The sequence below is a fragment of the Anser brachyrhynchus genome, assembly GCF_964034855.1.
Source record: "Anser brachyrhynchus genome assembly, chromosome: 21".
Classification (NCBI taxonomy): Eukaryota; Metazoa; Chordata; class Aves; order Anseriformes; family Anatidae; genus Anser; species Anser brachyrhynchus.
Genome location: NC_137714.1, coordinates 3,109,195 through 3,137,194, shown reverse-complemented (window position 1 = coordinate 3,137,194; position 28,000 = coordinate 3,109,195). Strand labels below are relative to the sequence as shown.

At 60.7% G+C, this 28,000-nt stretch overlaps 2 protein-coding genes across 18 annotated transcripts in view; one reads left to right on the top strand and one right to left on the bottom strand.

Moving 5' to 3' along the window:
- The first annotated feature begins 116 nt into the window (after positions 1-116).
- On the top strand, positions 117-2,823 carry CAMK2N1 (calcium/calmodulin dependent protein kinase II inhibitor 1). The gene is made up of 2 exons (XM_080564059.1): positions 117-1,005; positions 1,496-2,823. The coding sequence occupies exons 1-2, from the start codon at positions 846-848 to the stop codon at positions 1,564-1,566; spliced, it is 231 nt and encodes a 76-aa protein (XP_080420185.1). The 5' UTR covers positions 117-845; the 3' UTR covers positions 1,567-2,823.
- VWA5B1 (von Willebrand factor A domain containing 5B1) overlaps positions 2,516-28,000 on the bottom strand; it is a 33,741-nt gene continuing 8,256 nt past the window's right edge. For 5 of the 17 annotated variants that reach the window (XM_080564019.1, XM_080564028.1, XM_080564030.1 and 2 more), the window contains 13 exons: positions 27,762-27,886; positions 25,459-25,635; positions 22,204-22,592; positions 20,822-20,936; positions 19,360-19,545; positions 18,947-19,133; positions 17,878-18,065; positions 16,096-16,306; positions 15,606-15,923; positions 14,732-15,127; positions 13,934-13,999; positions 13,305-13,374; positions 2,516-13,110 (listed from right to left, as the gene is read on the bottom strand). In XM_080564019.1, the coding sequence (XP_080420145.1) occupies positions 12,048-13,110; positions 13,305-13,374; positions 13,934-13,999; positions 14,732-15,127; positions 15,606-15,923; positions 16,096-16,306; positions 17,878-18,065; positions 18,947-19,133; positions 19,360-19,545; positions 20,822-20,936; positions 22,204-22,592; positions 25,459-25,635; positions 27,762-27,886 (3,491 nt within the window). In that variant the 3' untranslated portion in view covers positions 2,516-12,047. Of the gene's footprint in view, positions 13,111-13,304; positions 13,375-13,933; positions 14,000-14,731; positions 15,128-15,605; positions 15,924-16,095; positions 16,307-17,877; positions 18,066-18,946; positions 19,134-19,359; positions 19,546-20,821; positions 20,937-22,203; positions 22,593-23,525; positions 25,377-25,458; positions 25,636-27,761; positions 27,887-28,000 lie in introns of those variants that run through there. The other 12 variants (XM_080564029.1, XM_080564033.1, XM_080564020.1 and 9 more) reach the window with 10 other exon arrangements.

Below are 28,000 nucleotides of genomic sequence, written 5' to 3'. Positions count from 1 at the left end.
TATAGGGTGGCTCCAGGCTCCCCATAGACTGTTATAGGGTGGCTCCAATTTCCCTGCAGATTGTTTTGGGGTGGCTTCAGGCTCCCCGTAGGTTGTTATAGGGCATCTCCGGGCTCCCTATAGCTGGTTATAGGGCGGCTCCAGGCTCCCCATATACTGTTATAGGGCTGCTCTGGGCTCCCCGTAAATTGTTATAGGGCAGCTCTGGGCTCTCCATAGATGGTTATAGGGTGGCTTTGGGCTCCCCATAGATTATTATGGGGCGGCTCCAGGCTCCCCATAGACTGTTATAGGGTGGCTCCAATTTCCCTGTAGATTGTTTTGGGGTGGCTTCGGGCTCCCCGTAGGTTGTTATAGGGCATCTCCGGGCTCCCTATAGCTGGTTATAGGGCGGCTCCAGGCTCCCCATAGGTCGTCACAGGGCACCCCCGGCCACCTCGACGCTTTTAGCGGGTCACCCCCTCACCCCCCGGCCCCTTGGGGCTCTCCCCCCCGCCTCGGGGCACCCCGGGGATCCCCGAGCCTGCCGGGGCCACCCCTCCGGGAGGCGGTCCCGGGCCCGGGGTGGGGGGGCCGCTCCCCGCTCCCCGCCCCGCCCCGCTCCCCGCCCCCCGCTCCTCTATCGCCGCCGCCGCCGGTGCCGCCGCCGCGGAGCCACCGGAGCCGCCAGAGCCGGGCCGGGGCCGGGCCGGGATGTGACGGGGCGGCCGCCCCGCTCCGCCGAGCCGCTGCCCCGGGGGGGCTCGCGGGCCCCCCGAGCCCCGGGAGGCTGTCGGGGGGGGGAGGCGGCACCACCGGGCCCCCCCCTCCCGCCGCCGGGTCCCCCCCCCCCCCCCTCCCCGGGCATGGCGGAGGGGCCGCCCTACGGCGAGGGGCAGCTGGCGGGGGGCGCGGCGGGGGGGGAGCTGCCTTTCCCCGTCCGCCTCCGCGGCCCCGACGGTCTCCTGGCGGCCGGGCAGGGCAAGAGGCCGCCCAAGCTGGGGCAGATCGGGCGCAGCAAGAGAGGTGGGTACCGAAATCGGGCCGGGGGGGGGAGCGCCGGGAGCCTGCTGCGGGGACCCCCCCGGGGATGCTCGCCCCGCGTCTGGCACCCCCGGGGATCCCGAGGGTGCGGCGCATCCCCCCCACCACCCCCCCGGGGGTCCCTCGGTGTCCCCAGGGGTGCAGCGCACCCGTTCTGGGGTCGCGCCCTGGGGGTGCTCCCCCCTGCCCCGGGGATCCCAAGGGTGCCCCGCATCCCCCCCCCCAGTACCGTGCTCCCCACCCCGGGCGCCCTCCGCATCCCCTCCCCAGGACCGTGCCCCTGGGGTGCTCCCCCTGCCCCGGGCACCCTCCTCATCCCCCCCCCAGAACCGTGCCCCCCACCCCGGGCACCCTCCGCATCCCCCCCCCGGTACCGTCTCCCCGCCGGGCTCTGCCGCACCGCATTCACAACCCCGCTTTTGTTTTCATTTTTTTTTTCCCATTCTTTCTTTTTTTTTTTCCTGCTTTCCAGTGGTTATCGAAGATGATAGAATCGATGACGTGCTGCAAAATCTCTCCGAAAAGGCCCCTCCCGGTGTTTAATACCTCTCCGGGGACATTCGGTGAAAACCGGGGCCGGGTGTGGGGGGGGGCGGTTTCCAATATCCCAGGGTTTTGGCAAAAATTAACTAAAAAAAAAAAAAAAAAAAAAGGCACCGGGAGAACCAACGCGCCGGGCTCGGAGCGCCGTCACCGCCAGCACGCCGCGCAGGGGATGCAGGCGACAGGACAGCACAGGATCCCCGTGAGATGCAAAATTCCGTACAAAAAAAATAATAATTGGGGAAAAAAAGAATAAAACCCGCTCCAAAATCCCCCCCCCAGCCACGTCCACAAAGGCTCGCGAGGGACGGAGGCGCTGCGGGTTTCTGCGCCGGGGACGGCAAGCGCAGCGCCGGGGCTCGGACCCTCGGGTGGCGCCGAGCGGGCGCCTTGTTTACACGAGTTAACCTTGCAAAAATGAATCCGTGCACTTGGAGGTACCATGCTACTGGTTCTGCTCTTTGATTTCGTTTTGTTTTTATTTTATTTTATTTTTTTTTTTACGTTGGTGTCTTTCGATGTTGGGAAATGATATAAAATATATATAGATATCTATATTTCGGTCGCGTTTTAAGGTTCACAATGGAATGCGTGGGGGGGGAAAAAACAAAACACAACTTTTATAAAGGAACGGACTGGAGGGAGAATTGTGGTTTTATTTTTTAAAGCTTGCACTTCTTGGTTGCTGTGAGCAAACGGCTCTGTGCAGACGGAGATTTTATATGTACGGGGGGGATGCTCGGCCTTTTTAACAACCATGCAGTCTGTAGTGTGGGTAATTTTTTTTTTTTCTTATATTGTGGCAGTTTCCTCTCTTTAATAGACTGTATTAAAAAAAAAAAAAATCGATCACAAATGAACCTGATGGATGTAATCATCACAAGAGTGCCAAACGCTGGGTGCCGAAGAGCCGCGTTTCCTGCCCAGGCTTTGCGCTCTCGCGGGCAGCGCCGGGGCTTCGCTCGGCTCCTACGCCTCTGTCGGTCTCTCGTGGGGTTTCTTTGACTTCTCTTTTCTAGTCTTTCTTTTTAACTATTTTGCATGACATGCAAAAAAAAAAAAACAAAAGAAAAAAAAAAAACCAAGCACCTCTCGTGCGAGGGCCTATTTTATTGTTTTCTGTTTGCGACTCTGAATGACAGACCTCAAGCCAGGTTTCCTTTCCTCCTTTTCTTAAATATCGTGTATGGTGCACTTCTCCTCCACTACACAGGGCTATTTCTGCAATGTACCAATAAAAAGGAAAATGAGACAAAACGCCGAGCGAGCCGGAGCTGCCGTGCTTTGACGGGGGCCGGGGGGGGCACGGAGCCGTGACCGGGGCCGGCGCGTCTGAATAATTGATTGCCATTAATATTTATTGGGGGCAGGGTTATTTATTTCGTTGGTTTGATGGGAAAACACCTCCGGGGGAGGAATTTGGGGTTAAATTCCGTGCGAGGCTGCCTGAGCAGCCAACGGGGGGCACGGGGAACCCCAAAACAGCTCCGTCCCTGCTGCTCGCAGCAGCTCACCCTGAAGCTCAGCGCCTGCAGAGCCTCCCCTGGCACAGGCACCGATAACTTCAGAAAATTCGGGCAGCACGGTGGGGAGGCCCCAGATTTCAGAAATCCCCCCAAAACCCGAGGGTGCGGGCGCATCCTCGGGCCCCAGGTGCGTTTTTCCGAGCGGAGGCTCCGCAAGAAGCCACGGCGCAGCCCTGGGCATGGAGCTGGGGGAAACGGGGAAGGGGGGGGTTCTTACCAGAAATAAATATCCCACAATAAAACCTGCTGCTGGGCAGAGCTGGTGCTGCCCTGCAGAGGCGGGAGGTACCCGAAAGGGGTGCCATGATCGCTCCGTGGGGTGGGTTTTGGTCTCAGCTTTCGTGATTTTGGGGGTTCGGAGGCAGGGCGGTTTTTTGGGCATGCCTTACCCCACCAGCGCTCATCCCCCCCGCACATGCAGGGCAGCTTGGCTGCTTATTTCTCATTTTTTTACCCCATGCAGCTTCTAACGGGTACGGGACGGCTGGGAAGATTGGTTAAAACGTTCCCTTAAAAAAAAAATAAAATTCAACCTGTCTGTGGTGCTTTCCCCGTGGGTTCAGCCGAGGCTGTGGCCATGCAGGACGGGCAGCCCTCGGCGCTGGGGATTTCCATCCCGGTGACCCCGATGAACAGGGGGTGGGCACACAGGAGGGTTTTTTTCCCCCTAAATTAATGGGTTTTGCACCCGGCAGCACCCACGGGATGTCTGGGTGCAAGCAGAGCATGCTGCACCCGGCTTTGGTGGCTGCAGCACCGCAGGAAAAACCAACCAGGGATGGATGCAGCCACCGGCACCTGCTCCGATTCGCCAAAAACCCTCCGTTTCGCATGAAAAACCCGACCTGCGGCCCTGGGAAATGCCAGGCACATCTCCCCTTTCCTCCCATCCCCACAGCACCCAAATCCCCCAACACCCAGGAGGAGCCAGGGGGGGACGAAGCAGAGAAAACCGGATCCTGAAGCAGGGGGGGAGCCGAAAGAAGAGGCAATCCTGCTACATTACAGCCCGACCTTCCCCATGCATCTTTCATGCGCGGCGCCGGCCGCCGTGCTCAATAAATAATGGGGCGGGAGTGCGCGGTGGGGCCCCGGGGGGGACAGAGGCAGCCGGGAGGATGGGGGAAAAAGGGGAAGAGCGTGGTGGCGACGGGCAGGAGCCCACCGGGGTTCCCCGGCCACGCGGAGACGCTGCCCCGAAGGAGGATTTAAGGCTTAAGCCGGGGGTTATGGCGTGCATTATTTAGCAGATGGCCCCGCGCAGCCCGCGGGCTCCCCGGTGACCTTGGCGGGGCGAGGACGGATCCGGTGACACGGGGCTAAAGGGGGGGGGACACACACACACGACCCTTCCTTGAGCTGGCTCTGAGCAGCTCCAGTGCTGCATCCCCATGGAAACCGCACAAAATAAAAGCCGGGTCCATCCGGCTGCTCTCGGTAGGGGAAAGGAAAAAAAAAATTAAGGAAAAAGATGAAACGCGAGCGGTTTGCGGGTTCGTGGATTTATTGCTGGAGAGCTTTGGGGAAAGCGGCCTGGAGGGGCGAGGTGCTGAGCTCCCTGCAGTGCCTGCAGGGCGGCAGCCCCCCAGCCAGGTGTGCGCCTCCATCCCGTGCCCCGGTGGGTTTGGGGTCTGGGGGTTTTGGGGCTGGGGAAGGTGCCGGGGTCCCTCACACCGCAGCGCGCGGGGGAAGGTTCAGCTAGCCCCAACGCCACCCCGTTCTCTGCAGGCTCCCAATCCCCACTGCAGCAACCTCGGGCAGCATCACCCCTCGCGTCCGGGGCAGGAATTCAAGACCTCGAGTTGGGAAAGGCCGGGGATCCCGCCGGGTTTGGGTTTCCCTGGGACACCAGCAGGGCTGCTCCAGCCTCGTCCTCGGGGTTTTCTCACGCGATGCCCCTACGGGCTCCACGTTCCCAAAGCAGCTGGTGCAGGACCGAGGCAGGCCGCGCTCTTATTCATCTATTTATTTTTTGGGGAAAAACCATTTCTAACCTCAAAACAAAGCCTCTCAGCCCCGAGGAAAGGAGCTGCGCTGCCGTGGAGCACTCTCGCCACGCTGCCCCAAGCGAAGCCCCGGCTTGCAAAACCCCGCAGAAAAGCACGGGCACCCACGGTGCCGCCTGAAATAAATCCTCGTCCCCACCAGAAATAGGGCACGGCAAAGTAGGGCAGCAGTTCCCTGCGAAAGCCATGTCTTTATTCCTCACACGGGGAGCGAGGTGTGGGACGCGGCCGCCAGAGCCGCGCATCCGAGGCAGGGGACGGAGCCGGCCCCATCCCGCCCCAAAAGAGCCTGGTGGTGGTAGTGGGGGAACAGCGGGATCTGGTCAGGGTTTGCTGGGCATTTCACCCTTTGGACGAACGGGGAGATTTCTCACATTTTGGGGAAAACTGGAAAAAATCGAGAGGGGAAAGGTGAAAACCAGGGGAGGCTCCCGTGTGGTTTCGGATCCCAACCCGGCAAAACCCCGGCGCGGGGGGAGCAGGGCTGGTGGCAGAGGTTCCTCGTTGAAAAGCCACGGTTGCTCAAAACTGGGCAGTTTCGGTGACCTTTGGTGGGTAAAAAAAAAACACAAAAAAAACCAAAAAAAACAGTTGTTCTGACGGCATTGGGCCCCTCCTCATGCCGGTGTTCCTGCCCCGACCAGCCAGCAGGGCTGTCTCCCCCCACCGTGTCCCCACACCAAAGGGACTTCGGGTACATTGTGCCCTGGGGGGGTGCTGCCCCCCCCTTGCCCCCTGTTCCAGGGCGTTCAGAGGTTGTGTGTTTTTTTGGGGGGGGGCTGTTCCCATAGGATTTGTGTTCTGCTCCAGGAGAACAGCATGGACCCAAGATGTTGGGGTGGTTTTTTTCCTGCCGGAGGATCTGGGGGGACGTGGGGTCCCTGCTCTGGCGGGGGGACAACAGGTAGAGACGCCCCCATCCCTGAGTGTCCCGTGGAGCACGTCCCTGCGGCACCGCGTGGGGTTGGCTGGGGCAGGGAAACGTCTCACAGCACCGCAGTGAGAGCTTCGTACCCCAGATTTGGGAACTGGGGATTTTCCGGGGCACGGGGGGCATCCTGCAAGAACCCCGAGCCCCCCTGCTGCCTCCCCCTCCCCCCCCAGGCTCCCCATTTCCCTTTGGCCTGGGGTTAAGGCTCCTATTACAAAGAGCTGCTTCCACTAACGAGGACTAAGCAGAACATCAGACACCTTCGTTCATACGTTGCCCAAGGCGTCGAGCTGCCACCCCAAAAACAAGGAAGCTTTGCTGGGAGCTGCCTGCGGCAGCCGATGCTCCCCCAGCGCCAAGCCTGAGCAAAAGCCGCGGCACCAGCATCCCTGCTCGCCTTCCCCTAGCTCCACACGCAGGGAGAAGCGATGATTTTGGGGGGTTCATTTCCCATTTGGGAATTTCGGGGGTATTTAAACTCCCTGGCAGGTGGGGGAAATGTTGCTGCTTTGGGGCTGCTCGCCCCCTTCCCACGAAATTGTTCGCAGCGGAGAAGCCGGAGCCACGCACACGGGCTGGAGCACCAGCCCCTGGCTGGGGCGCTAACAGAAAGTAAAGCAAAATAACCAGCAAACAGATATATAAAAGGAAAAAAGAAGTGATTTTAGCACCTTAAAACCCCCGGTGGTTAGTCACGGAGCGGGGCCGGGGCCAGGCTCTGACTCAGCTCCGCGCTTGCCCCCGTGCTGCTCCGAGCGCACCAGCACCGCGTGGCACCTCCTGGCACCCCCAAACCCCCACCGGCGCCAGGCACCCCGGTCTGGGAGCCTATGCAGATGGAAATGGAGGTAATTATGTAAATATAATATGTAATATCTGTCTGGGGAGAGGAGGGGGCAGGAGGGTCTTGGTTCCGCAGGGGGTTGAGACAAAAAGGGGAGCTGGGTGCTGGGTGCGCCGGGAGCTGGCATCTGTGCGAGGCCTCGCCCCGAGGGATGGGGACCAGCAGCGACATCCCGAGCCCTGCTCCCTCCACGGCTTGTAGGAGAATGGATTAAAAGCCAAATAAAATAAAAATAAACCTTAAGGGGGTTGCAGCCCAGGCCAGCACCCCAGGGACGGTGGCCCCCAGGTCCCCCCCAGCGGAGCTGGCCGTGCCGCCAGCTCCCCTTGGGGCGGGTTAACCACGAAGAAGTCCTCAGCCCTGCGGTGTGACGGGGAGGAAGGGGAAGCTCTCGGGCCCCCAGCTTTGCTGTTCTTGCCCACCTGCGGCGTGACATCCCTGCGCTTAATGAGGTGAGCAATTAACAGAGCCCCCCGGGAGCCAGGCAGAGCCACGCTCACGGCCGCGCTCAGCCCCGTGCGCTCAGCCTGGGAGAGGTGGCTCGGGGGGGGGGGACACAGAAGGGAGGACCAGAAAGGGCCACGGGGAGAGCACCGTCAGTGCAAGCTTTTCTTTTCTTTTTCAGTATTCTATTTTTTTTTTCTTTTTAATTTAAACCTCAGAAGCAACACTGCAAAGCAACCGGCAGCCCCGGTGCTTAGCAGGGATGCAGCAGCTCCGGAGCCTCACGGCACAAAGGACCGAATTTCCACCATCCCCCTGCACGTGAGCAGAGCCTAGGGAAGGGAATCCAGACAGACCAATTTCCTTACCCCCCCCCAACCCTTTCCTTGCAGGAAACCCAAACCACAGCAACCCGGTGCAGCTGACCCCAGTGTTGATACCACCCTTTGCACAGACAAAAAAAAAAAAAAAAAAAGAAAAAAAAAGGCATTAAAACCAGGTGCTGAACCCCTTGTCCAGGCTGATACGTGAGGCTGTTACGAAGCTGCCAACCTCAGTAAATCCCCCCCCAGAAAGCCCAAAACGCCCTTTTTTTTCCCATGCAGGCTGCCTGCGGGAGGACGGGAGCGGGGTCGAGGCGTTGGCGGCGCGCGAAGGTGCGGGGCGGCCGGCAGCTATTTACGGGAGATGTCAGCACCCACTGACAGCCCTGGCAGCTCGCTGCTGCACGCACGGGCGCGAGCGCCCCTGAAATCCATATGTGCTTTTATATATAGGACGCTGGCTTTGATGTATTTCTGCCAGGCGGCTCCGAATCACCAGGGGCTGCTCGTGGCCGGGGGGGGGACCGCGGGCGCGCTCCGCACCCATTTGGGGTGCGAGGAGTCGGGGTTCAACGCCACAGCATTGCCTTCCCCTCCCAGGGTCTGCGTTTAGGGGGGGGCTGGGACCCCTCGTCCCCCCGTACCCGATGGGCAGAAGCCCCTGGGAACCCCCTCACCTTCCCCTTGGCACCCGGGGTCACTCCTGGTTTTGGCTCCGTTTCCTGGGGTTTGGGGATCCAGCCAAGCCAAACGCAACCGCTTGTGTAACATTTTGCTCCAAAAGCTTCTTAAACAGTCACATATTTCTATTGGATTCCCCTTGCCCCGCGCTGCTGATTACTGCAGTATTTATGTATAAATAGAAGCTGTCTTCCCCATAATCTGCTCGTTTCTCCTCGTTAGCTCGGGGCCAGGCCCACCGCTTTGCTCAGCGCCGAGTCCAGGCTCTGCTTCGGAGTTTGCCGGGACCTGGTGGCACTCGATGGACCCAGATCCACCCGGTTTTCCTCCAAATTTGCTTTTTAAAGCCATTCACTTGGGGTTCCAAGGTGTGAGGGCTCCAGCAGCAGTGATGGAGCCCATCTGAGGCACCCGGTGCCCTTTCGAGTGGCGCAGGGAGGTGGATGCCAAGGTGAGGGGGAAGGAAAAAACCTCGTTCCCCAAATCCACGTGCCTCTTACCAACGCCGGCACCCTCCCCATCCTCACACCCGCTGGCTCGGGGCACGCTCGGGCCACGATTCCTTCCCAGCACCTTCCTCCAGCCTCACAAAGCTTTTTTTTTTTTCCCCCTAATTTACGGAACGTCTCGGTTTGTTAATTATTTTAATCATTATTACTCATCTTTCCCTTCCTCCCCCCTAATACTTCATCCCGGGCCCGTCAATCATTTTAATAGCTGTTTACAACCCATCATCAAGTCTTGCATAACATCCACATGACTGCGCTCAGATGCCTCCGACACCCAAACCTGCCCCGGGCTCTATTTCGGGAGCGCCGAAGCCCACGGCACCGAGCGGCCGCATCCCCCGGGATGCCGAAAACCCCAGAGAGAAGCATCCCTCGAGCAGGACCACGCCGTGGCTGACCCGAGCCCCCCCCTGCCCTGGGATTTTGGGGCCAGGGCTCGTTATGGTGGTGCCAACACCCTGCTGAGCACCGCGGGCGGATCGCGCTCCGCTGCGCCTGTTTTAAGAGACGGGACCAAAACCACCCCAATTTTGGGCGGCTGCGGCCGCACTGCGTCGCCGCTATCCGCACCCCGGCCTGGGCAGCGGGAGGAGGAGGCGAGGGGGGGGGTTACGAAGCACAGAAACGCTGCTAAAAAGCCCGTTTTCCAGCAATATCTGGAGCTCTGCTCGCCGCAGCGCCCGTCGGCGGCGGGTTGGCGGGCGGACGGGGGCAGAGGCGCAATCTGTGCTTGGAGCGCTGCCGGCGAGCTTGCAGCCCTTCCAGCAGGCACCGGCGGGGCTGGGGGGTGGCGAGGGCTCTTTTTTAAGCTCTGCTGTCCTCCCCCTCTCCCGCGGGTTTCGTAACCCTCCCAGGCGAGCGAAGGCTCCCCCCCACCCCCCCCCCCGGGGCCGGCTGATGAGCCCCCACTGGGGGTCCCGGGGGGACGCAGCGGTGGCCGGCACCGATGCCCTGCAGCACAGCGGGGTTTGGGCTCCAAGGCCCAGGTTAGGATTGCAGTTTTGCACCGGGGCTGCCCCAATCGGGCCGGTTCTCACCCCAAAACCACCCCTCTGCATAAAGCACAGAGCAATCCTGGCCGGTGCTGGCTCCCCGGGGAGCGGGAGCCGTTCCCTCTCGCCGTGCAGAAGCTGCAGGCAAATATTTATTTCCACAGCACGGAAGGAGTTTATTTATTAAGCCCCGACTGACAACGGCAACCAAACGAATTTCTCCTAATGAGGAGCTCGCGGTCACCTTGGTGACGGCACCGCAGCACCCAGGCTGTGGACCGCGGCTGAACCAGGGCAAAACCCCCGGGACAACGGGGGGGACACGGCAGGGGCTGCGGCCACAGGGACCCAGCGCCATGCTGGGGAGACCCTGGCACCCCCCTGCTCTCATTAGCAGCCCAATTAGCCAAGCGAAGGCAGCTGATAAACCCAGAGCATGGCGGGTGGGCGCTTTTCCAGCACATGGCGGGTGCCACCAGCTCGGTTGGGGTGGGACCGTGTTGATAAAGTGGCTTTTGCCATCCTTTTTTCATGGCCTGCTGCAAGCTCGGTGGCTCCTTCCCCTCTGATCCCCCGGCTGTAATTCACGCACAAAGTCAGGAGGTGGATTTCTGTGTATTTTTGTTTGTTTGTTCATTTTTTCCTACACAACTCACACCACACTGCGGACAGAGACCCCGAAACAGCGTACCCACGGCGGACAAATCAAGCGGGCTCTGATTTACCGGGACAACGACAACGGAGAACACGACGGCGCCGAGGAGCCCCCGGCGGAGCTGGGGACCCCGACGAGGTGACATGGAGCAGGGACGCTCGGGGACCCCCCCGGATGGACACAGACGGACACCGGGAACCTGCTGCAACACGGCGAGGCTGCTGCACACCGAGCGGGGAAAGGCAAGGCGCTGAAGGATGCTCGCCCGCTGAAGCCTTGGCGCCCTGGCGTGGACTGTCCTGGAGCATCCTCCAGCACCGAGAGGCTCTTCGTGGGATGCTGGAGAAGCGAGGGCAGCGGTGAGAGCAGCACCGGCCCCTTTCGGCCCCTCTCCCCAAAAAGAGGATGCAGGGAGGGCTGTGCCAATGCCCTGAGCGCCCGGCCCAAACCCGGCGCAGGGGAGCTGCTGGCTCCAGCAGCTCCCGTGTTGGAGCAGAAGCTCGTTTTGCCAGTGGCTGCGGGTGAGCAGAGCACTGAGGCGGCCTCCAGGAGAGATTCTGGGTCTTTGGGGAGAAGCAGGAGGTCGGGAAGCCAGCAAGCGGTGAGGCAGGCAGGGCTTGGGATGCTGTGCCCGGGGATAAACCCTGCTGGGGAAGTCCTGGGGAGCAGAGGTGGGGTGGAGGGAAGGGAAAGGCAGGGAACAAGAGGTAGGTTTTGCTCACGAGCTACAGCACGCCGCAAACCAGGCTGTTTGGCACCAAACAGCCAAGTGGCAGCTCTCCCTGATGCTTTTTTGGAGCAAGAATCGGACTGGAGCTGGGACTCGTTGCTTTGGGACTGGCAACAACCCCAGTGCTAACAGAGCCGTGAAGATCCCCATCTCCACCAGCTCCGGTCAGAAAAAGCAAAAGGTTTCCTGCAAAGCCCCTCCTGGCTCCCGGCGTTCTGCTGGGGAGCCGAGAGGAGGCTTCCCCCCCCGGGGAGGTTTAAAAGAGAAGATGCTTTGTCTCAAAGGGAACAGCCTTGCCAATATTTCCACATTTTCCCGCTGTTTTCCAACACTCTCCAGCTGCAGTTTTCATCTCTTCCTCTCACACTCCCCTTCCCACCCATCCCTGCTCAGCGGAGGAGCCAAAACCTGCGTGCCCGTCATTCAGCTGCGTTTCCTTCGGTTTTTCCAAGCCCCCCCAGACGAAACCAGTGCAGCTGAAACAGAACCAGGGCCTTTCTCCAGCAGAAAGCTGAAGAAAATAAATAAATAAATAAAAAATAATGCCTGGAAGCTGTACTGAAGTCGGGAACGCCACTGACTTCTAGTAACAAGCGAGCTTTGGGCTGGAAAACGTTCTCACAGCAGCAGGGAAGAAAAGGAGTGGAGACAGGGGGGTGTCGCTCACAGCTGGGGAGGGCAGAGCCCCCCAGGAGGGCGCAGCAGGCTCCTGCGTGGAAAGGAGGATGGGACGTTTTGGCCTTTTGGCAGGGAATTAAGTTTCCTTTCGCTGTTTTCACGCAGGGTGTTTCTGCTCGGCGCTGGGTGCCCAGGGGGGCCGCGCTCTGCGCCTTCAGCTCCTCAGGCACAGCGTCGGCTGCTCCCTTGAGGGCAGGTCCCCGTCCCGCTGCCCAAGCCTCTCTTCTTGTCCTCCCCCCGGCTCCTTACACGCTGCTGGGGTTGTAGCACAGCAGGTTGAACTCCAGGTTCTCCTCCCAGTGCCTGAGCAAGACAAAGAGCTGCTGGGCCGCCGCCTTCACCGCGGCCAGGCTGCAGCCCTGCGGGAAGCGCTGCTCCTGCAGCCACAGGCTGGCCTTGGCCGCCACCAGCTCCCACTCGACGAAGTAGGACGCCGAGCTGTGCTCCAGCCAGGCCAGCGCCACGGCCGTGGCCCACAGCATCCCCTCGGGCTCCGTCTGCCGCCGCAGCTCGATGTCGGCCAGCAGCGCCTGGACCTCGGGGCCGTGCTGCTCCGGGGAGGAGAAGCGACGGATGGTGATGGCCGGCGGGGAGAGCTCGCTCTCGGCTCGCAGGGCTTTGGAGATGCTCTCCACGGCGCTCCCCGAGAAGTGGCGGGGGCGGCCGGCCGCATCCTCGGTGGGGCTGCCGGCTCCGCGCGTGCCATCGGGGACCAGGAGCCGCCCGTCGTGCCCGAGGTTTGCGTGCTCCCCGCCGGGCACGGCCTTCCTGGCGCTGCTGGAGCTCGAGGGGCTGAGCGCCAGGCGGTGGCAGGAGAAAGGCGACGTGCGCTTCAGCTTCTCCATGGGGATGCCGAGCGCCTCGCAGAAGGCCGAGTTCAGGAGGAAGGCACCGCAGGCCAGCTGCAGAGACGCCTGCAAGGAGCAGTGGGCACACAGAGCTCTGAGATACTAACCTCTGCTGGGGAATTCGGGGAGAAAGCGTGCACAGATGGAGCAGCTCCTGTCTCTGTTGGCCAGCAAGAGCCCGCCGGGACGAGCCGGGGGTCCCTGGCCCCCCGCAGCACCCGCACAGCCACAGCCGGAGCCGGGAGCTGCTCACCAGAGGGAGGTAGTCGATGCTCTCGCTGTCACCCTCCGAGCTGGCTTCGCTCGTTCTGCCCGGAGATTTGCTCATGAAACCTTTGGCAGCTCGAGTCAGCAGCCTGGTTTTGTGGAGGGTCAGCCTGCGGGAGGACAGGGGGGTGGCCGTCACCTGCCTGTGTCCCCCCCCTCCAGCGCCCACCTCCCCTCCATCGAACTGTCCCCATCCCCAGCCACCAGCACCACGTTCGCTGCTCGTCCCTCTGCTTGGGTCCGTGCTGGACCCGCGGGACCTGCAGGTCTGCTGGCAGCAGAGAGAGGTGGAGCTGGACCCTACCTCGCGGCAAAGAGGCTCTCGATGGGTTTTGGGGAATGTGCAGAAGAGGCAGCCAGGCTCTGGAACGGCGCTGGGAAGAAACATAAAGGCAGGAGTCAGGCGAGTGCTGCAGGAGAGCAAATGTCAGAGCTCAGGGAGCAAAATCCACAACTTTGGGGTGCGGGGTGCCTCGCTGGGCTGCTGAAGCTCCACCAAAACCCTGCCTCTCCCCTTGCCTGCATATGTTATGGGACAACGAAATCCCTGTGCATCTTAAAAACGAGCGTGGGAAGGTCTGTACGAAATGCCCCCCAGGGCTCTGTGCCTTGCACCTCTGGAGAGAGCCAGGCCTTGCGCTCACAGGCCTAATTGTAGGCAATAAGGTTTAAAAAAAAAAGAATACTCAGCAGAAAGTTGGGTGAGGAGCCCGAATCACTGACTCGATTTCCAGTGATTACGTTTGAGCAGCCCGGAGCCATTTCCCTGCAAGCTCCCATGCCCTGGCCTGACTCTGGAGAGCGGCTCTCAGGAGGGCTGCGGCCACGGGGAGCAGTGAGGCCCGGCCTGAATCAGCTCCAGGTTTTTAGCCGGGGCCACCCCGACCTTTGGGCACCCACACCTCGGGAAAAGGCACGAGCACCTTCCCCTACCTTCTGGGGGACGGCAGCCGGAGGACAGCGGGGTGCTGCAGGGCGACGGCCCGGCCTCGTCCGCATCTGCAAGGGATTTACGGCATCAGCATCACCCGCCCAAAATCACCAACCCCTTTTGCCCACCTCCACCCCGCTGCTGGGGCAGGAGGAGGCCACCATGGGCTGCCTGCCGGGCACCGACGCTGCCTTCGCCTTCGCCTGCCTCGGGTGCCAGCACTCCTCACCCCCCCGCCACGCAAGCCCCTGAATGCGGAGGCAATTTTAATTCAGCTGCAGCCCTGGCAATGCCTGACGCGGTCCCAGCCCAGCTTGTCTTCATTAGCAGAGGATTTGGTGACAGGCAAGTGCCTCGCATCCCCTCGCCTCTAATTACGCCCCGCTTCATCCCTCGTGCTCTCTGCGCCGCGGCTGCCAATTAACTCCCAAGCACGGGCAGCAGGCGCTGCCTGCGGCTGGGGAGTTTCAGGGTAAATTGCAGCTTTTGCCTTGTTTAAGGAGATGGATTCCGGGCAGATGCATGATTAATTGTCCAGAGCAAATGCCAGGGCTTTTTGGGGGGGGTCCTGCATGTGACGGCAGCAGGCTATGGTGTCGGAAATGCCATCTCCAAGGCTTGGAGGATGGATTTCATGCCTGGCAGCCATGGGAAGCAGCATCTCCTCCGAGCACCGTATTAAAAGAAGAAGGCAGAAGAAAAAAGACCAGAGAAAATACCCCTTAAATAAATAAATAAATGAACACCTTAATGGACTACACCACGAAGAGGAAGGAGACAAAAAAGCCAAGGAGCCTTACCCGTGCCATGAAATCCATCATCCCCGTCCTGGCCGCAGGGTGACAGGGGACGTGCCGGGGAAAAGCCGCGGTGCCTCCTGTGTCCCGAGCTGAGGCTCCTCGGGCTGCCTTGCCTGGCCGCTTGCCCTTGGCGCGAGAGAAGGGAATTGCCAGCGTGAGCGAGGGACTTGGAACCACAAAACCCACGGACTGGCGAGCTCGGCCACCTCTGGGCACCCCGAGCTGAGGCTGGACCCTCTGCCTGCAGCCCTGCATTACCCGCGCGGGTGTAGGCGACGCAGGGGGGCAGGTAGGTGCTGGTGCTCAGGTCCACCGGCACGAACGCCGTGTACTTGCTGATGACGTTGCAGGCCTTGCTGGTGTGGACGGCGTTGAGCTGGTACCGCCGGCCTGACCCTGCCGTGGGAGAGATGCCCGGAGTCAGCACCCGTGCCCTGGACCCAGCTCCCTGACCCACCTCGGCGCCTGGGCTCCGAGCCCAGCAGCGAGGGCATCCCTCCGAGCGATGCCTCGTGCTGCTTCTCCTCTGCTTTTACACGCGCAGATATTATTTCACGGAGCAGAAGCTTGAGGAGATGCACGGCGTGCAGCTCAGGGCGGTGACACCTGGCTGCTGCTGGACCCTCCGAGTTTGATGCCACCACCTAGCACTAAGTGCTCAAAAACCACCGCCAGCCCACGCGTGGAGGAGAGGAGCCGGAGCAGGGAGCGTGCCGACGTGCAGCAGGAGCGGAAGAAAAGGACACAGCAGGTGTAGGGGCAGCTACGCGAGGCACGCAAGATCTCCCGTCACCGCCTCGCGTAAACTTGAGAGCCAGGCGAAGCATCAGCGAGCCACCCGGACGCAGGGCGTTAATTACCGGGCGTTAATTACCGTGCTCGATTTCACACTCCCTCTCTGCAAGCTGCTCCAAGTCCCGGATGACGGACTTGGCTGCCAGGTGGTGGAAGGTCTCGCTCCACATGTCCTCGTCGCCCTCCTCCTGGCTGCCCCGCTCTCGGAGGAGCGGGCGGATGTCGAAGGCGACCTCCCACTGCACGGGCTCGCTGCCCCGCAGCCCCTTCACCACCGCCTTGCAGGTGGCACGGGGCGAGCACGGGGAGCCCCGGGCAGCGCCGAAATCCCAGTCCTGGGGCTCCCAGTCGGAGGAGGTCTCCGTCTCGAACGTGAAGGACGGATGCTGGGTGCCTTCTGCAGAGAGGGGGACAACCACAGTGTTAACCACATTGGCTGGAACCCAATTCCCCTCTGTCCCTGATAAACCGCAATTAACCCTTCCTAATTTTCAGCACAGCTTTCTGATGGGCAACACCACGCCACCAAAAATTCGTTGCGGGCGGCCGGGCCCCCTCTGCCCCCTTACCCGGCTCGCCGGGGCTTCGGCTGTCGGATGAGGACCGCAGGCTGCCGCTGGCATCCAGCTGCCCCAAGCCCCGTCCAGCAGCAGCCTCGGGCGCTGGCGGGGATTCGGGGCGCTGGCAGGAGGACACGCAGCTCCCGGGCAGCAGGGACGGCCGGCGGGCACCCGCGCCGCGGATCCTGGTGGTGGAGGAGCGCAGGCTGGCGGCGAAGGGCTGGGAAATGCAAACACGGCAAGCTTTGCCCACTGGGGCGCATCCGCAGAGCATCCCCGAGGCGCCCGAAGCCCCAGGGCCTCTTTCCCCAGACGTGCGGGAGGTGAAATAGGGGTTTCAGCCCTCCAGGCATTTTAATGACTTTGCTCGGGAGCCAAAGGAAAGAAGAGAGGCAGAAAGATCAAGCACCAGTTGCTTGGTAACGGAAGGGGGGGGGGAAACAAGGGATGGGGAGACGGGATTTTATTTTTAACGAGGCCGTTTCTCCACTTTCAGGAGACACGCATCTCCCCCTGTGGCATCTGCAGCGCCAGATCTCGTGCGGATGGCAGGCAGGAACCCAGCCTCCAGCACCACTGAGCTTGTGATGAGCCCACGGGCAAAAACGGGAGGCAGGCAGCTGGGGAGGGGGCAACCCGAAGCGGGAGAGGCTCACCTAGAGAGGAGGGAGATGCCTACAAGCCAAGAAGCCCCTTCCCGTTCAAAACCTGGGCTCTCCTCCCAGGCAGGGCGAGGAGCCGGGGCTTTGAGCTGCCGGCCGCCAGCCCTGACCTTTCCATCCCAGCACAGTGTGCGTGGGGATGAGCTGAAGGCTCGCCTTCACAGCCCCAAAAATGTCAAGCCCTGGCAGCCGGCCTTGGAGCCGGGAGAGTTGCTGGGAGCCCTCGGAGCGGCGAAACCAGGCTGCAGTTAATTAGGAGCAGGGCGCACGCTGTTAAGCACTGACTGCCCTCCGGTCCTTTCTACCTCTCGTGCACGGGCCAGGTGCTTTGCTGGGCCTTGGCAAGGCGAGGGAGGTTGAGGGCATCCCCCAAAACACCAGCGCTTGCCTTCCCTGAGGTGCTTTTCAGCTAGAGGGTAGAGGCTTCGTTCCTCTCCACGGAGCAGGGACCCTTCACCCCCTTCGTCCCCTTCGTCCCCCAGCCTTGCCTGCAGACCCCCTGCGCCCCAGCGGCAGCTGAAGCCGAGTGGAAGCCCAGCCATCCCTCTCCGTGTTTCCATGGGAACAAAAGTGTGGCAGCAGCAGCTGCTGCACATCCTCCCGGCCCTGATTTCGGAGCTGAGCACTGCGGCGATGCAGAGGAGGGGAGAGGACCCGGCCCCAGCCTTCCACAGAGCAGCCTGAAGTTGTCCCCGGGGCTGCCGCCTTTCACCCGCTGCTGGATGCAGACGTAGTGTCACACGTGTCCGGGTCTCAGCCCAAAGCTCTGTAGGGGCTGTGGCTTCCAGGGGAAGCAGGGGAATCTGCTTTGGGACCGACCCTGGGACCCTGCAGGGCACGGATGCGCCCCAGGCAGAGTTGGCGTCGCGTGGCCAAAGTACAGATGGGCAGGGAGAAGCTTGGGGGTGAGCTGAACAGCAAAGCAAAGGAGGAAGAGGAGAGGCATTCGGCAAACAGAAGCAAGGAGCAGGATCCCGTCCTCATTTCCTCCGTGCTTGGGGCACACCTCGGCACAAAGTGCACCCGTCAGGGCTGGCGTCACCCGGGCTCCTTCCCTTCCGCACCCGAGACGTCCCCGGTGCTGCAGGCTGGCCCCAGCCGCACGCGGAGCCTCTCCGGGGGCACCCACCTGGAAATCCACCGGGCACGGCTCGGGGCTGAGCTGCTGCAGGTCCTGCAGGTGGGCTTTGCGCAGGGGATTCCTCAGCAGGGCGCTGCCCGGATCGCTGGCCGTGGGCTCTTTCCGGAGGGGCTCGTGGTTGGCCACCTGGTTGGCACTGTACGCCCGTCTCCTGGAGGACGTCTTGGCATCCGTTCCTGCATGGAGGGAGAGAGGATGGGCTCCGGTCCCCCTGGGGACCAGGGGGACACACTCGGCCCTGCTCGGTCAGAAGGGAGGTGACAAAACCACAGAAGGAAACGAGAGCACTCAGTCCCCTGGGGGATGCCAGGGGAGCAGGCTGGGAGGTTTTGTCTGAGAGATTTTCAGCCAGAAAAAAAAAAAAAAAAAAACAACAAAAACCTGTCTGCGTTTACCCAAATCTCCTTGGAGAAGACAAAGGGTTCACTAATGAAATTTCATTAGCGCAGACATTTTCCTGTCAGAGCGAGAGTAGGATTTCATTTGGAAATGCATGGTTTCTCATTATTTTTGACAAGGTTGAGAGGATGCACAGCACAGCTCTTCTCTGATTACAAGCAAAGAACACCCCACGAGTAGCGGAGGTTTCCCTTGCAGCACGGAAACGCAGCCCCGACCAGGGCTTTGGGGCCATTTTTCCCCTTCTCTTCCCCTTGAACTCCAACTCTGGGGCTCGCTGCAATAAGCAGCTGTTTCGCGTGGCCTGGCTGGGCTACCGACCTGCTCCAGCCTCCTTCCCTGCACACCGTAGGCAGCTCGGACAGCTTGTAAATAATTACATGTGGCCAAATCTGGAGCTGCTCTGAAAACCTCTGGGGAAGCCAGATCTCCAGGGCTTCCCTCGATTTCCTGACACGTTTGGGTAAAACATCCAAACCAAACAGACTCGCTCGAGCCTCGGGAGATCCGTCACTGCTCCTGCAAACCCCCCTGGTGCTTTGCAGAGGTACAGCTGGGAAGGCTTAGCTGTCAGGGAAGGAAATTGGCAGAGCAGAGAGGAAAGCTGGTTAGGAAGACGGGGGCATCACCCCCACGTTTGCACAGCGGAAAACCTGACCGGTGTCCGTGTCCGATTCTCCGCCGGGATCCCTGCCCACCGCCAGCTGATCCGGGGTACGCTCGGCCGGGCAGCACCCCTCCGGGTAGCTCCAGCTCTCCGTGCTGGCTCCATCTTCCTGGGAGTGCAAGAAAACTGAGCTGCTCGACTCCTGGGAGCGCATCATGCTGTACCGCCGCCTCTTGTCCTGGGGAGAGCGGAGAAGCAGGTCCCAGGGCTGCAGCCCTCGGATGGGTTTGCACCCCGGCGCCCTTTTTGCCCCTTTCCACCCCCCTTGGCCACCCGTCGGGCTCCCCAGTGGCTCACCTGCTGCTTCCCTTCCCACCCGAGCCACGAGCAGTCACGGCCGCAGGTTTGCAGGGGGGGAAGAAGGAAAAACAAAAAAAAAGCCCCCAGGTTGTGGGCAGACTCACCGATCGGGGGGTGGAGAGGTACAGCGAGGTGTCGCAGACGACGCCGTAGCCAACCAGGCGGTCACCGGGGAAGAGGCAGCTGGTGCTCACCGGGGAGACCAAGACCTCGGTGCTTTCGGGAAAGACCCACTCCACGGACACGTCGCTCAGGACCGGCGCCATCGCCTTCTTCAGCGACCTGATCATCTGGGGAAGCAGAGAAGAGCAGTCACATGGAAAGCAGGGGTTGTGCGTGCCGTGGCGGTGCCTGGTCCTGCTGCTGACCCTCCCGTGCTTCCGCAGAGCACCCCGAAAGGCGCGGGGGTCTCCGACAGCCCCTGGCCAGCCCCATGCCCTGACCCAGGAGAGAGCCCAAACCTGTGAACATCTCACGGGCAGACCCAGCAGGGAGCCCACGGGCATTTTCCTGCACACCAGCAGGGGTTAGCACCAGATTTCCAGGCAGAGCATCTTAACCATTCCCTGGTGTCCCCACTGCTTGTTCACAGGCTCTGGGAGACGCACCAGGCTGTGGTTTATACAGCTATTAATTGATGCCTCAGACTGCTGAAGGCACCAAGCTGCACAGCCCGCAAAGCTCTTTATTAATAGCTCTATTAAAAACAAACAACAAAAAACAATGGCAAAAAAACCCTCTCTTCACTGTTTTTGTTTTTAATTTACATCAGAAATGCTGATGCTGGTCTGTGTGCTACAGGTTCCTGCAGAAGGGGTGGGCTGCTGAGGCCCTTTAGAGACGAAGAACGCAGGAGGCAGCTTTTTAAAGATATTTAGGAGCTTAAGACCCGATTCCCTTGGGGTTTGGTCACTCGGCAGATGACACCGTGCTTTTACCAGGGGACAGAGCCCGCGAAGGGCTGTTCTTACGGCACATCTGAGTCACCGGCCCCGGTCTTCACAGGGAGAGTGGAAATGAAGCTCCCTCGTTTGCTTTAAAGCTGGCTTAATAGGCAAAGCCATCGCCGCGCGTTCCCCTCCCTCCAACCCCAGGTACTTCTTGCCTGAGCAGCGCGAGGGCCGAGCCTGACTTCAAAACTAATTGGCTGCTTTGATGCCGGCTCTCCTGCCCTTGCCTGCGCCTGCGACAGCAGCTACCTTTGAAGCCGGAGCTGCCGTATTGAGGCTATCGCCTCTCCCCTTCCCCGCGCGGGGTAAACAGGCTCCCACTCCCTCCGACAGCCGGAGATGAGGCTGCTCTTTCATCCCCTCCCGCTCACCCACCTGCCGCCGAGTGGGAGTCGCGAAGGCAGCACCGGGAGAGGGAGCGGGACCGGCTGCTGAGCCGCTGCCTCCCCCTCGCTGCGCGCACGGCAGTGTCGGAGAGCGATGCGGTGGCCCTGGGGGGCACGCTGCTGGCCCTGGGGGACATGCTGCTGGCCCTGGGGGGCACGCTACTGGCCCTGGGGGGCTCGCTGCTGGCCCTGCCCTCCCCATCTCCCTGCAGCAGGGAGGGCGGACGTACCTTGGGCTGCAGCCGCTCGCCCTCGGCCAGGAACTCGGCGGTGCCCCTGGACACGGCGGCCAGCCCCTGCACCAGCCTCCTGCAGGCGTTGGGCCCGATGCCGAAGCTGTAGCACCTGCAGGAGGACAGAGAGCGTCAGGCACATCGAGAGGTTCCCAATTTCCCTGCTGGCCTCTCTGCCCGAGCAGGGCTCCAAGGTTTTTTCGGCTGCGACCCTCATTTGCAGGATCCCCCCCCCCCCTCCCTGCCTTCTCCCTGAGTGCGAGCAAGCTGCCCAGTCAGCTCCTCTCCCTGCTGAGCGCCTGTGGTCAGCAGCATTAAAGACCTGGCAATTATCTCTGCTCGCAATTAAACTAAACGTTTTCTCAAGGAAAGGGGAACCAGCCGGGCAGGGTGGCTACCCTTGCTCCCCACTCAGCGAGTCGGGGTTGGCTTTCAGGCAAAACCCCGCGGGGAGGCAGCGGGATGCGGGGGGCGCGGGGGCAGCCCGGGGGCTCAGGACAGGCAGGGCGCAGCGTACGGCCAGGGCTGGGGGCAGCGCGGGGAGGAAAACACCTTCGGCAGCAACCTGCGTCTGCAGCAGGGGCTTTTCTTCTGGAGGTTTTAATCTCCAGATGGCTGCAGGTCTTACGGAGATTCGCACCCTCTTACACGGGGCTCTGATCTCCTTCGGAGGCCGGGCACGACTCAGCCACGCGCTGTGCGGTGCCCTGCGGGGCCGCCCAAGCCCCAGCTCCAGCACTGGCTGTGCCCAGCTCGCTGGCACACCTCCAGGAGCTCGGGGTGGGTAGTCCTGTACCCCTGACAATCCCTCCATATAGGAAAAAAAATAGGACAGAGCCGCTTCCCTGATCAGCCCTGAGCTCTGAGGGACGGGAGAGGAGTAAGGCTTTTCTTGCATTTTTCTCATGTTTCATCTCCCTTAAGGAGACGGAGGAGAAACCAGACCGTCAGGGCTGGGGAACAGGCTAGGAGCAAATTTGCTGCTTCTCCCACCGCTCTTTTTCAGCCTATTCAATTCTGTGCAGCCCCATCCTGGAAGCAGCTGGGTCTGGACCCAGATGTGCTTTAAAAAAAAAAAAAAAAAAGCGGCAAGGAAGATTGTTCGTGTGTCAATCTCTCCTAGCAGGAAGCATCCGACAAGAGCCTGTGAAGTCGTCAGCCCAATTATCCCGCTTTTGATTGTTTAAAAAGCATCTGAACTTCTGGGATCTGTTCCAAACCCTTTGAGGTTCTCCCGTGGCTCGCAGCAGCCCGCTCTCCTGCCTCTATTTCTGACGCAGGGATATCTGTGCGACGGAGACCCGCAGCCCCCTGGGCTCGAGTAGCAGCCCACCCTGCTCACACCAGGCTTTTTGCCCGCGTGGCGGCGAGCGCCGTACCTGGTGGAGGAGGAGTGGTTCCTCAGCAGCTCGAGGACCTTCCCGGTGTCGCCCACGGCCCCGTCCGTCAGCAGGAAGAGCAGCCGGGGGTGGCCCCTGGGGATCGGCTGCCGCACGACCCACTTCAGAGGCGACAAGATGTTGGTGCCGCCCATGTCAGCCCGGATCCTCCTGATGCTCTCGCAGGCGACGGCCAGGCTCTCCTGCGAAAGGAGCAGCGGAGGCAGCAGCCTCGAGAGGCCAGCGCCCCCCAGCACCTCGCCCAGCCCGTCACCCACCTCGCAGTAGCTCCTGCTGGCGGGGAACAGCGTCTTGAAAGTGGAGCCGAAGCCAACGATGTTGAAGAGGCACGCGGGCATCAGGCTCTTGAGGAGGACCAACAGGGCGTCCTGGGGGGGGGAGCAAAAGCAGAGGGGTCAGGCACACCACGGCTCTATCCACCCTGCCTTCGCCCACGCCCTTCTCCCACCTGCATTTGATGCAAAGACAGCTCCTTGCACGTGATTCCCTGCACTGAGGAAGCACCGCATGCTAGTCTGCTCTTTTGCGAGCTCCTTAATGATATTTGGGTCCAAAGCAGCAAGGGGAAGGGGGAGCTTTTGAAGAGCGGAGCAAAATCTATTTATTTTTTTTTTTTAACTGATGGAAGCCGTGCTTGCGGTGCAGCACTGCAGCACCGAGCTGGTGGATGAGAAGCGGGGTGTGAAACGGAGAGCCGCGACGCAACGCGTCGCCGTGCCCGAACCCGCAGGAGCAAACGAACAGCCCAAAGCTACACAAAAGGAAAAGCCTCCCCCAGCCCCAACTCTCTCGTAGCTGGCACCGATTGAAATAACAGGGAAGGGCTGCTTCAAGCACTTCTCTTCGCCAGAAGCTGTTACCTAACTTGCCTAGTCCTGGGCTTTTATGTAAGGGGCCACCAGCGCGGTCTCAGAGGTGCGTGGTGGCTGTGGACGGAGCACCGCTGCCAGGCAGCTCCCCCGGGAGCTTTGCAGGGCAGCTCCGGCACTCAGCGCTGCAGAAGACGGAGGACGATCCAAAAGCAAAGTGCTGGCAGCGCTGGGAGCGCCTCTGCGCTCGCTGTTTATGTGCTGATAAAGGCAGACTTCTGCCGAGGGCAGCAGAAACCCTCGAGCCAGCCCTAGGAGAGGAGCTGCCAAGGTCACGCAGGCGAGGGCGGCCTCCTCTCGGCCACAGGGTCCGGGCTGGCCCCGCGGAGACGCAGCCACGCGGCAGAGCTGCGAGGTAACGTACGTGAGCGGGGCTGCTGCCCTTTAGCAGGCTCCCGAGGACTTTACACCAAGCTGTTAGCTCAAACCTACGAGGATGTATTTATATCGCCGCTTCCCGGCAGGCTCCGGGGGTGCTGGCTCCTGCAAATCTCAGCGCTGACATCCCCGCCTTGGAACTCGTTGCAAGGATTAAAAAAAAAAATAAAAATATATAAAAACACACAAAAATAAACAACAACAAAAAAAGCAGATTTCCAAATATTTCTGTTGAAGCACTTCCCAAAGTGGGCTACCAAAGCCTGCCTTCTGTTTGAGCGAGCAGAAGGATTTATTGCTTCTTGTGGTAAATATTGATCCTGATCCCGTTGCACTCGGTATCAATACCGCCGCTCAATACGGAGAGATGTTTGCCTCCGGAGAAGTCAATTCCCAGTTACTTTGCCAGCCTGGCCGGTGCCAACGCATGCACCACCTCTTCTCCCCCTGATAAGAGCCCGGTCCCGCTGCCCCACACGGAAGGGGACGCCCTGAACCTCCCACCCCCGTCATTTCTGTTGACCTGGACGGGGGCTCTGTCCCCACAGTGTCCCCAAATCGCCCGGGGACAAACCAGAGACCCGCACCCAGGCCACGCAGCGAGCCAGAAGGCAGAATCCTGGCCCGGAGCAGAGACACCTCCTGATTCCCAGGCTCTGAAACGTGGTGAAGGAAAAAGGGGGGGACCCCGTGCAGCACCAGCAAAGCCACCGCGGAGATAACGCCGGGACAGGGCACAGCCAGGGCTTCCCAGAGGACCCCCCGCAGCCCCCCTCGGGCTCCCCGCCGCCTGCGATGGCACCGCATGCTCCTTTTTGCTCCTTTTTGCCATCCTCGGCAAGTTCCCATGGAAACGAGAGGCGGATGGGGAGGGAGATGGCTTCGAGATGCTCCCCGCCACCCGCCTCCGGCTGCGGGCAGAGCTGCTGCCGGAGGTGGGGACACGGTGGCACTGGGGACACTTTTTTTGGGGGGGGCACTTTCGTACCCCAAATCCGGCAGTCGCCCGTGTTAGGGATGGGGGTGAGCGGGACACCCCTGGCTGCAATCGGAGCCCCAAGGGGAAGCCTGCCCCTGCACCTGCTCAGGAGGGTGCAATGTTTTAAGGTATCGGGGCTCAGCTGGCCCCGAAAATCAAGGGGAACTTCCCAAAGAGAGCTTTTGCCACAGCTGCTCCCCGAGACGTGCCAGCTGGCGGACACCAGCCTGCCCCCGAAGCGCGTTAAGGGCTAAGGATAATGAAACAGCCACTGGTGTAGAAACCTCTCTAGATCCCATGAGCAGTGGCCCAGAGCCGAGCCGGGTCCCAGAAGTGGGAGATGGCTGCCGGGATGGCCCTGCAGCCACTGGACAAGGCGCGGTGCCCCCGTTCCCCTCCATGGGATTCAGCCCAGCGCAACCACCCAGCGGCCACGGGGAGACTGCTGTTGGCTGGCTCTGGGCAAGGGAATCCGGTGTGGCGGCTCTGGGGGAAATTCAGGCCCCCAGAACACCATGGCAAAGCCTTTCTGTGGCCCCTTTTTTACCCAGAGCGCTCAGCACACCGCTCACAACCCTCCACCAGGCTGCAGGAGATAAGCGGTGTTTGAGAGAGGGGTGCCTCGTGCTCTAACAACTTCTCCAGGTGCGCTGCCCATCAGCGACACGTCTCCTAAGACCGGCGCAAAGCCCCGAAGCATCCTTTGCTCTTCTCCAGAGGTTTCCCACTGGGGCAGCGACCAGGCCCCGGGCACAAGGACAGATGGAGAAGGGTCACAGGAGATGGGAAACCAGCAAGAGGGAGAGGGAAATATATTTTTGTTTGGTGCACGGACGGGAAGGAGAGGAGCAGGGGCAGCAAGCGTCACTGCAGGTACCTAACGAGCAGCACGGTCACGATGACGAAAGCCACGGCGTATAATTACCCCCCATCCCCTCTTAATGAAGGCTCATCAGCATTGACAACCCTCGCTGACATCGCACAGGCGCCTCCCATCCCGCGCGGTACCTTGACGCGGTCGATGCTCACGCCGCCCATGCTCCTACTGCGGTCGACCAGGAAGATAAACTCGCCGGGGGCTTTGCGGAGGTCCGCCTGGGCCGTCCGCAGGTCCGGGCAGAAGTTCAGCATGACGACGGGGTGGTGGGGGATGTCCTTGTTCAGGCGCTTCCTGATGATCTCGGTCTGCAGGGAAGAAGGAGAGGGAAGGCAGCGGGGGCAGCATCCTGCCGCCCCGTTCCACCTGGAGGGGGTTCACAGCGTGCCTACAGACGGAGATGCTCGTTCTGGCCCCAGTGATGAAAACACCTCGCCAAAATGATTCTTAAATCGTCATTATTTCCCTCGGGTAACACAGTTCGTTAGCACCACTTGGCGTGACACGAGGCGCAGAGCTACCCAAGGCTTTGTGCACGGCCACTCGATGACAAAGCGCAGGACGCGGCGCTCAGCACGCCGCGCTGGCCGCTTCGCTTCCTTCCTGCCACCTCTGCCCTGCTGCTGCTCCTGCCCGTTCCCTCCACCACTTCCCTTTGTAGGAACCGAAGCGCTTCAGAGAGCCCAACCCGTCACTCAGGACAGAATTTCAATAGGAGCCCACACGACGCACGTCTCTGCGCCGCGCACAGCTCTGATGGCTTTCTGCATTGTGTCTGCTTTTATTTCAAGGATCAATCTCCATTGGAGACGTGATAAAATTAAACCAGGACAAACCCTCTCGAGCTGGTTCTGCCACCCGCCGTGGTTTCCAGGTGGCTCCGTCGCGCCCCACCTGCTCCCCCGGCTCCACAGGGCTACAGGAGGCTGTGCAGCGAGCTGCCCCGGCCCCGCAGGCTTTTCCTTGCCTTTTTTTTTTGCCTTTTTCCTTGCTTTCGGAGCCTGCTGGTTCTTGCTGATTTCACGAGAAGAAACCAGACCCCAAAGGGCTGGTTTTCTCCTGCATTTCCCTCTCGAGCTTCGGGAAATAAACAAACCGGCCACGGGAGCTGGAAGGGTGTGCTCCGTTCCCCTTTTCCTGCGCTCAACGTTATTTTCATCAGGATCTTTCCCAGCATGGATGTCCATCCGATTTCAGACTGGCAACCCTGTCCAGGCGTGGAGCTGTGCCCCTGGGCCCAACTGCAGCGCTCCCCGGGATGCTCCTGGGGGATCCAGGACACAAAATCCCCGTGTGACGGGGACTAACCAGATCCTGCCGGCCGAGAGCGATGCCCGCGTGCGCTCCTCCCCACCATCCTGCCAGCTGATGGGCACCCAAGGCTTCTGCATAGCTACCCGAGGGATGGAAACGAACGACCCTTTACTGCCGAAATTTCTGGGCTAACTCGCTGAAGGCAAGAGGTGCCGGGTGGCACCCACTGAGTAGCGTTGGTTCTCACCCGAAATCTACCCCGAGGCGTTTAGGGAGGAAGGCTTCTTTCCAGGAGGGGGGAGCCTGGGGCACAGAGGGGGGCTTCCTGCGGGGAAACGTCTCCGGAATGATCCCCCCCAAAAACCAATTTGACATGCTAAAGGCACAGAAATAATTAGGGAGCCATCCGAGCCCGAGCGTGGGAGTTTCATTTCGTTCCACCTGCCGCACAGCCGAGGCAATTAGAGGAGGCGCCCGCCGTGCGGAGCGAGCGCCGTCCTCATCCCTGCGCCGCGCTGCGAGAGGAAGCCCAGGGGAAGGGAGCAGGGCAGGCGGGCGATGCATCTCTCGGGGAAACGAGCGCTGGGGGAGACCCCCACCCCGTAAACTCGGACGGTTCCTCCGGTCCCCTCCTCTCCGCTCGGCCCCGGCACGCCGGTGCAGCAGCTCGGGGTGCGGAGCTGTCACTCAGCGCGTCAGAGCTGCCAGGAGAGGAGGCAGAAATCCCAGAGCAGACATTTCTCCATTTGCTCGTCAACAGAACAAAGAGAAGTTTCTGCTACCTTTGTCTCCGGTTGAGCTCATTATTCCAAGCCCGATCGCTTCTATCTTTCTGACAGCCATCCAGAAAGGGTAAACATTTACCGAGCAATTAAAAGAATATTTTATTCTATGTCACTGCAATAATACCCTTAATGCTATAATAATGCACCTACCTAATTACGCTGTGCTAGAATAGCACTAATTACACACACAATAACCATCTCAGAGCTTCTTCCACACTCGGTTTATCAGAAGCAACGCAGAATTTTCCCCTCTTCCTCCACACCAACCCCTCTCCGAGGGAGGATGCTGCAGTTATTGGACCGGCGTGATGCAAGCAAGCAAAGCAAGCGTTTTCTTGCGCAGCTCCAGTGCCAAGGAAAGCCCGGGCTGAGGCTCGGCAGCTCGTGCCTCTCACCTTTTTCTCGGCGCTGGGGTCCTTCTTGGTGCCTTTAATGAAATCGTTCTTCCCCTTCAGGTGTCGTTCGTACTCCGCGGGCGTCATATCGCCTTCTTCCATTAAGACGTGAGGCATGTGGGGCTCTGGAAATGCAGAACCACTTGAGCCAAACGTCAGCTTGGCAAGAAACACAGACACCCCCAACTGCAAAGATACAGGGGCAGCCCCGAGAGGGTCCGGGATTATCTCACGGAGAG